The sequence below is a fragment of the Sprattus sprattus genome (assembly GCF_963457725.1).
Source record: "Sprattus sprattus genome assembly, chromosome: 3".
Taxonomy (NCBI): domain Eukaryota; kingdom Metazoa; phylum Chordata; class Actinopteri; order Clupeiformes; family Clupeidae; genus Sprattus; species Sprattus sprattus.
The window spans coordinates 11301775-11310584 of NC_137922.1; the positions used below are offsets into that span (position 1 = coordinate 11301775).

General features: G+C 43.5%; 1 protein-coding gene across 1 annotated transcript; it reads left to right on the top strand.

The window, feature by feature from the left end:
* Positions 1-3665: 3665 nt before the first annotated feature.
* On the top strand, positions 3666-8415 carry LOC308362622 (OX-2 membrane glycoprotein; the record flags this gene model as incomplete). The annotated part of the gene is made up of 4 exons (XM_080835353.1): positions 3666-3720; positions 4641-4967; positions 6130-6459; positions 8126-8415. 4 exons carry the CDS (start codon positions 3666-3668, stop codon positions 8413-8415), a joined length of 1002 nt encoding a protein of 333 aa, XP_080691479.1.
* Between the last annotated feature and the right edge of the window lie 395 nt (positions 8416-8810).

An 8810-nucleotide genomic window follows, 5' to 3' on the forward strand; every position in this document is an offset into this window, starting at 1 on the left:
GTCGTGTTTCAGATTATTTGAAACATCTGAGGAAGAAATGGTAAAGAGAGAGCATACCCGTAATCTACCTATAATTCCACACATTCCATTTGAGGATACCTAATTAAACAAAAAATATATATATTTTAAATGAGATTGAGAAAAAAAATACTCCCGATCGTGAGCTACCTATTCTATGAGCTTTGGGTGTACAGCAGACAATTCGTCGATAGACGCCGCTCTCTCACAGTCCTTGAGTCAGATCATTCCTGCATGAGTCTTCGCGCGTGTCCATGTGGGCGTATCTGATTTAGTGCCATTTAAAAAGAACCACAGCCAACACATTATCAGTGTCTGTTCTGCGCGTTTACGGTTTTGATCTGGGAAATGAACAAAGATGATTTTTGTTGATATAACTCTTCTTTCTGAAAGGTAGGTCAAGTATTCTATCACAGCTAAGGTTTGCCATTTGCTGGCAGTGTTAGGCGATATAAAACGGTAGGTGAATGATTAAGTGGTATTCTCTTTTTAGGCTTAAATTGGTAAAAATAGTTTAAATTAAATGTTCAGCTTGATTTCTGTATTGTAGTAATTCTCCAAATTATAGTCTTGTTTTTTGTTTGTTTGATTAATTTGTTTTAATGCAGAGAAAATAATAAAAAATTAAACCATTCATGAATATCCCCAAATCTCAATTGAGTGTTTTAGGCCCAAATGGACCTCAGAACTTAAATGCAAGTGTTACATGATAGTAGTTAATATCAATATTTGTGGCAAACATTTGTCCACTTTAATGGAGCATCTCATCATTTGGGCACGCCAACTAAATAGCATGTCTTTCACATACAGTCATACTGTGTGTCATACTATTCTGTTTTGTCCCCAACTTTTAGCACGTACATGTTCATGACTAACTCCCAGTTAACTTTGAAATGTGTTTTAGAATGCAGATCATTTTGATATTAAAGGCATTTTGTTCATTTCTAAAATTCCACAACAACAAGTGGAATTGATGTGGAAGCAAATCCCTGAACTGTGTTCTGTTATGACAGGGCTCTCTTTGTAATCAATAATTCGTGCATGTTTGATTCTAAGTTCATCCAATTAGATTTATGAATGTGAGGATGATAGCATACCCTGCGGAAAAGTGCACTTTCTCTGGAGATACTGGCTTGCCCCTATACTGGATCTGACGGTGGCCCAACACTGCATCCCCGCCACATTCCCGACAGTGAAAACTTCAAACAAGCTCAGTAACTCTCATTTAGGCACTGTCTGAGGGGGGCGTGTGGTAGGGAGCAACTTAAGAGAGCCGCTTGCCTCCAGCAAGCCTTGGCTAGTGGATTTCCTGGCACCCTGAACGTGGGAGTGCAACCACAACTTTTTTTAATTGCCACTGTTTCGCTGAGCAGGGGCGAGGGAGATGGAAATACTCTGCTACTAGCTGTGTGGTGGAGCTTGCATCTTGATAGACAGCAGGGTGCTGCATGTATGTAGAGGTTACATACACAGCCCCTTTCATGGCCACACCCAGAAAAATATAATTATTGCTATAATAATATATAATAATTGCTTTATCTAGATCTATTAGCCTGTAATACTATCAGTCCATTTTTTTTTTGTTTTTTTTTTGTGCAAAGCACAACTGTTTTTACTGTTTTACAAGGAACAGTGGGTTGTGTATGCAGTGTAGTGACTGGATGTCTGGGTGAGTGAACGTGGAGAGAATGCCTAGTGTGTGTGTTTGTTAATACAAGTAGTGTATGTGTGTGAGAGCATGTGTGCTGATGGAGTGGCCGTAATGTGAGTCTCAGTCTTCATTGCTGATGTTATTGCACAAAGCATTGTTGGTTTGCTTTCAAACACAAAAAAATAGACCACTTGCTAAACTTTCACCTGGACGCACCCTGTGGACACGGTCGGACTGCCCGCATGTAGAGTGAATAGGCCAGTGTCAAGTGTTGTCGTGACGCACATCTGGTGTTGGTTGTGGAGCCCTTGTGCTATTGCGCTTCTGAGGTATGTGCAGAGGTGGGCACCACTGTTGGTTTGTTTCAAACTGCAGGCGACTGCCAAAGGGAAACCTTTTGAGAGGCATTGGTTTCTCTTGCAGTAAGCCACAGTCCCTCTTGTAAACCAGCCAGGAATTTGACATACATAGGTCAAGCGGATAGGGGATGTTCTTGTGTTTAAGTGTACCACCATATCTGACAGATCAGTGCCTTCCATGTGCTCATGTGTAGGCAGTGATGATGATTGAGGGGTATGGAACAGAAATCTTTGCATGGGCATATTTGCTCCACCACTGCATAGCTGAAAATGGCTTGACTCCATAGGCATTGCTCAGGAGGTTCACACCGTTGTCATATCACTTTACTGTGATCAACGGATGTGCAATCAAAAGCTCCACGACCTCTCTGCATCAGCCTTTTGTCTGATATCAAGCAAGCTCCTCCTGTATGATTTGGTCGGACAGTGCGGCCCTACTGGATTCCCAGATTTGATCAAAGTCTCTGAAATAGGTTGAAACTGGTGAAGTTTTCGTCCAAGATAGATTTGGCTGTGTGATTGTTTTGTCGAAAGTTGTCACAAGTTTTGCCCCCAGGTCCTCCTCAAGTGGATGCACCTTGATAGAGAAGGAAGTCATGGACAAATCATGTTTTCCAACAAGTATTAAACCATGACAATAACAATAATTTCTATGCAAATGAATTGCGGTGTTCCTTGTGATGTGATTCTACATGCTATGTCTGAATTCACAAATGGTCACTTCAAATAGTGAGTGTTGAAATGGTGTGGACCTCAACATTTCAGAGCTACCAAACTAATTTGTTGTGCATAACATGAAGCAACCACATGGTAGGTGACTTTATGTGGTTGAATTAAGGACAGTTTATTTTCTAACAGGATATGACATTTTAAAAGGTGCTCTATCAAACTGTTGAGCTGACCATTAAAGGGGTAGATAAATATTCATGAGCATTTTCACTTTTTAGTTGCTCTTTTGTAGTTATCCAGGGCTTCCGTTATTTGTAATAGGAGTGTTCTTGTAGCTTAAGCATCAAAGCCAGGTGCTTGATGTTTCCCAGATGATGACAGACTCCAGGGGTGCTGAGGTACGCTAACACGCTAACAGAGGCAAAATCCAGTTTACATGTGGTGGCCACCTGTGGCTTTCCTTGGGCAATATTTGGTTGCTAACGGCCCTTCAGATCAGCAGGGCTGTGGTGTTTAACCCTAACCCTATCTCACAGATTCCCAGAAGGAGAGGAAGAGAACAGCATTTGCAGGCTTTGAGGTTTTTAGTGCTATGACACTAACCAGAAACCAGTAAGTTATTTTAGATGTGCAGTTTATGGTGGAGGAGAGAAGGATTCAAAGAAAGAATTAAAAGAAAGAAGAAAAAGGAGAAGTACATAGTGATACCCGAACTACAAAATATGGAGATATGACTTTCTGTGTAACAAACTGTCAGTGTAATGTATATTATAAGCTTCTGTGAAACACACACAACGCATGGGTGAAATGAAACTGACCAATCAGCCATTCATTTTATTTATACTTCTTTAATAGGTAAACAAATTGACACGTGATGATATGAGTCACAACCTAAACAGCAGAAAGTCCCTGCCAGGGGAAATGGTTTCATTTTTTGTTCAGTGTTGACTTCATGAAGCTGTAAACTGATGCCAGAGATACTGGAGATCTATGCAAAACAGGCAGACAGTCATCCTGATTTCTGTAAGAGGTGATTCATTTTGAATGACACTTTTCTCTGTGGATATGGAGCTCTGTCTTTGTGCTGTCCCCAAGAAACAGAGCATGGAAAAGAGAATGGGGCATGAAGGAAAAACAACAGGTCTCACAGACTAACTATCCTCCGGGTCTGGTAGAAAGAGGCCAGGGCACAATCTCTGCACCAGTGCCCTCAGCAAAGCGAGTCACTGGTCACCTGTCACTCAACCTTTTCCTCTTCGCTCATGGGTGTCTGTGTTGTTTCCAGGGACTGGCGCATGCAAGAAGGGAGGCTGAGGAAAATCTGACTGCTGAAGACCTGTCACAGAGAGGGGAAAGCTGAATTGCATTGTAAGCACCTTTCTTTTACACGCACCTGACTGGGGACAATTCTAAGATTCTCAGATGTTCATGACAGAGTATTACCTGTTAAATAACACTGTCAAATAATCATTGTAAATCTTACTCAGTTTTCATCAGTGGCAACCACTATGCAATATAGTTGTAGTTCAAATTTGGTCATGTTTTTCTAGAAATAGTTACTTTTGATTTTATGGTTTGTTGTGCAATGAAGTGCTTGTCTACGTATGTAATGTTCTAATCTGTTGGTTTTAACCTCCACAGACCAAGATGTTTGAAGCTTACTGGTGTCCGTGCTATCTGTGGTTAACTCTGCTGCTACTTTCCAGATTACAAGGTGACCAGCTGCGCCTTCATTTTGACCAAATAACATATGTTTTCATTAGACAAAAGCAAGCATCAGTAAATGTGTTTTTTAAAGATGTCATGACTCTACTGGTTTGAAATTACTGGGTTAGCCACTCTGAAATTCCCACCCACCTTCCTCAAAGTTCTACCCACTAATAACATCTGCCTGCATCAAACTCCTTCCTTGTCGGTTGACTCAATCTGCCTTCTCATCACAGTTGTGGGTGGTGTCAGCGCTCCCCTACGCCTGCAAGCCATCGCTGGGCAACCCTTCATGATTGGCTGCAACATCACAATAGGCACCGGGCAGTCGCTGTCACAGGTGCGCTGGTTGGATGCCCATGATCGCACCATCCTCTCTTACCTTGCGGATGAGCCAAGCAGGGTGACTGGGTCTATCCGTGTGGAGCTGGCCACCTTTCACAATCACACCAGCGCCATCAGGATCAAGAAAGCCGGACCTCAGGACGAGGGCTGCTACCGGTGCATATTTGACGTCTACCCTACTGGGCAGCAAGAGGGGAGGACCTGCCTCTCTGTCTTGGGTACGATTTTTAACTCATTATTTATATTTTCTATGACATTTTGAAAGTCTGACCGTGAGCATTTGGAATGAATAACGCAGAGTTAAAGCCAAATGTTATCCATTGCCAGCTTTAAGGAAGCATGGATGATGGTTAAAATGTACCAAAAATGTTTCCTCTATGTTTTTCTTTCATTTTACTTTAAATTTGTGCACCTTCAGCATTTAAGTTTGTACAGTTCATATATGAAGACCATCTTAGAAACTATCAGTATTTTGACTGTGGTCTAGTACTGACCTAACTTGAAGCCTGTGGGGTTTCCCTTTCACTTGTGACAACTACTTCTGGAACCCGCTCACCCAGTATGGGAATAGGCTGGCACAGCATCCGTTTATTTCCGGAGCTGAAGTCAAAGGCCAGTGAAGGTTCAAGGTAATGAAAATAGCTGTGTTGGAAATGGCACAAGCTCAAAGTCACACATCAAGTTCAGAATGCACCATTCGCCCCTTACTAAATGGCTTGTTTCCCCACCATGAGCGAGAACTCAACTTGAAACTCAGTTGCTGGGAACTGGTGAGAGATATTTCTGGATGTTGGTTGTGGGTTGGGTTGGGCTGCACGTTGGATGTGAGTGTCAGACCCTTTTGGGACTGTGGGGCTGAGAGGCACTAGTGGTGCAGTTGGAATAACAGGAAGTGGGACGAGGCCTGTGTCCTCACAGACAGGTCAGAGAGGATAGAACACCAATCACAAGCATGCCATTCCATGCGTCCCACCTACCTCCGGTTTGCTCACACAAGCAGAAGGTGACCAGGAAACAACACAGACACTGTGCCTGAAGGGTCACTGGGAGGGAAATCACAAACCACCATAACCATGTGACCAGCATTTTTGCCCGGAAGTGCTTAGGCTGGAGTGGATAACCACAGATGGTGTGGAATGTACCTCACTTTTGAGTGTCCCCTGACCATCGGTTTTTGAATAGATAGTTTACATAACAGAGTTGTGAAGCAGACAATGAGTTACAGCCGAAACTAAACGTAGTTTGGATGTCCCCACTGAGTAACACTTCAAAGGTGCATGATTAACCACCTTCCTAACTACTTGTTTGAGTTGATTTTCTACTCTTTCTCTCTCTCTCTCTCTCTCTCTCTCTCTCTCTCTCTCTCTCTCCTTCTCTCAGCAAGGGTAGACAACAAGGGGAATAAGACAGTGGTGAGCGGGAAGCACACCACCCTTACCTGCCGCTACGCACTGGGTGACAGGGTGCAGCAGGTCTTGTGGACCAAGACGGCGGAGCAGGGAGACACCACCACCGTGGCCTCCTACGCCAAGGAGGACAGCCCAATCGTAGAGGAGCCCTTCCAGGGCCACGTCACTATAAGCAACACCCTGGATCGTACCGAGCTCTCCCTGCGGCCCGTCAGCACAGAGGATGAGGGCTGCTACACCTGTGAGTTCCACACGTACCCAGAGGGCACCAGGAGCGCCACCGCCTGCCTCACAGTTTACGGTATGTTTATGGAGTTAGCTGGTTTTTTCTCACATGAGAGTGATATTGTCACTATTATCAGTTCAAGGGAGGGAAACTGAACATGTAGTTATAACTTTTAAAAGAGGCCTTTGAGAGAGTGAAATTATGTGATTTTTCAACAATAAACTGTATATGATGATTATCCAGTTAGGTGGTATCTGCACGTGAGAACAACTGTCAGTAAGGATGTGAGATTTCAGCACTGTATATGCGCAGATAAATGCGTTTGTGTGTTCAGTAGCTCTCACCCAGTCCAATATACTGTAAATGTAAACGACAAATTGTGAGGAGAATCCAGGAAGCTGGGCTGGTCAGCAAAAAGCAAAACATATTTCTTCATACAGCCATAAAAGAGAGCATGAGTTTGAATCAAACCTAAAAGCATCCAACCATGCTTGTATTTGCACTGGAGATCCATGCCAAGCCAATGTCATGATCAATCACATTATTCCCATAATGGCTTTTAGGACAGAACTAAATCTGATGAGTTTACCTGAGTTTTGATGAGTGCTTTTTTGTAAGATTTCGGATGTGCACCACCATACCATATCCTTCCCTACCTGCTGTGGCTGTCTAAAGTAGCTATTGTTGTAGGGCACAATATTGGTTCAGCTTGGACAATAACAATTTGTCAGTGTTGACCAAAAAAGCACAATGCTGGATTGTGATGGGCCTGCCAAAGAGAGGCTGGTCATTTAGCCATGACAGTAGGGCTGTTTCCCCCAACACTGGGCCTTTCATTCAGGCCCTTTCTCTCTCGCTCTCTCTCCTCTCTCCTCTCTCTCCTCTCTCCTCTCTCTCCTCTCTCTCCTCTCTCCTCTCTCTCTCCTCTCTCCTCTGCAAGCTTGAGTCCCACAGTGGTGCTTTTGGCATCGGCCACTGCATAACTGAAATGTCAAACAAAAGGTGGACCGAAAGTTTATTCTTTCTTTATTTCTCTCTCTCTCTCCCTCTCTCTCTTTCTCTCCATCGCTCTCCCTTTCTCTTTCTTCCTCTTCATGTCTCTCTCACTCTCTCTCTGAGTCTTTCTTTTGTCTCTTTTCCATCCACCATGCTCTCTCTCTCTCTCTCCATCTACCTCCCTTTCTCTTTATTCCTCTCCCAGTCTTCCTCTCTCTCTCTCTCCATCTCTCTCTCTCTCTCTCTCTCTCTCTCTCTGTCTCTGTGTCTTCTTTGTGACGTTTCTTTCAAAATAAATACAAAGTCTGGGACCAACAGACATGACCTATGTCTGATGATGACCGACTATGAACTCAGTCCTAACAACCATGCTTTCTGTTGTCTGATTCTTGCAGAGCAAAAAAACAGTGATGGTAGACAGTGAATAACACTACAAAAGAATCAGACCATATGTGATTACAACACATGGAAAGACACTTCTTACACAACAAACACACACACACACACACACACACACACACACACACACACACACACACACACACATGCAAATTAAAATACTAGTCAAAGGACATGGAGGGGCCCACTATTAGATCAGACTGTATCAGTGTTTTTTTGTGTTGTGTAAAAATTCACTAATTGCTTGGCCGTGGTATCTTTACTCCATTTTCAAAGCTTTTTTCCATCCCCTCAATCATTTATGTTGAATAACTCACTATTTAGTGTACGTGTGTCTTTCTTTCAGTCCTCCCTAAACCTGAGGTGACCCACGTAACCGTGTCTCCTGGTGTCGTCGAGGTGAACTGCACCACAGTGTCTCGCCCAGCCTCCAAGATCTCCTGGAACGTGGAGGGGGACAACCGCACCATGGGCCCCTCCGTGTCCTCGTACTTCGAGCAGGGAGACGGCACCACCCTGGTGGTCAGCTCCATCCTTGTCCAGGAGCGTCTCATTGTGGACAAGACCATTAAGTGTCTGGTTCATCACCAAGGCCTGCCGTCTGTTGCCTCTGTTGCTCTAAACAAGGGTAAGTGACTGTGAGCAGACATTGAAATTCCAGGTGTTGGATGTAAAATGAGCCAACCATCTGGATTTTCTCTTGAGCACAATCTTTCAGCCGTATTGTAGAAGTAATGAACAGGTGGGTATGTACCATGGTGGTAGTTACATTATCTGGTTGCTTTGGGATTTTGACTAGAAATGTGTTATTTCCTGGTATTTTAATTTGCATTCAGTAAATAGTGAAGATTGTTTTACGTTTCCGGAAACAAGGAGTACATTTATACTTTGAAATTGAACTGTTCTGGACGTGTGTATATGTGTGAGGGTGAGTGTGAGTTGCTAATTTTTGTGTGTCTGTGTTTGTATTACAGTCAGACGCACACATGTAATTCTCATCATCATGATGTCTGTCGTCGTGACGCTTCTCT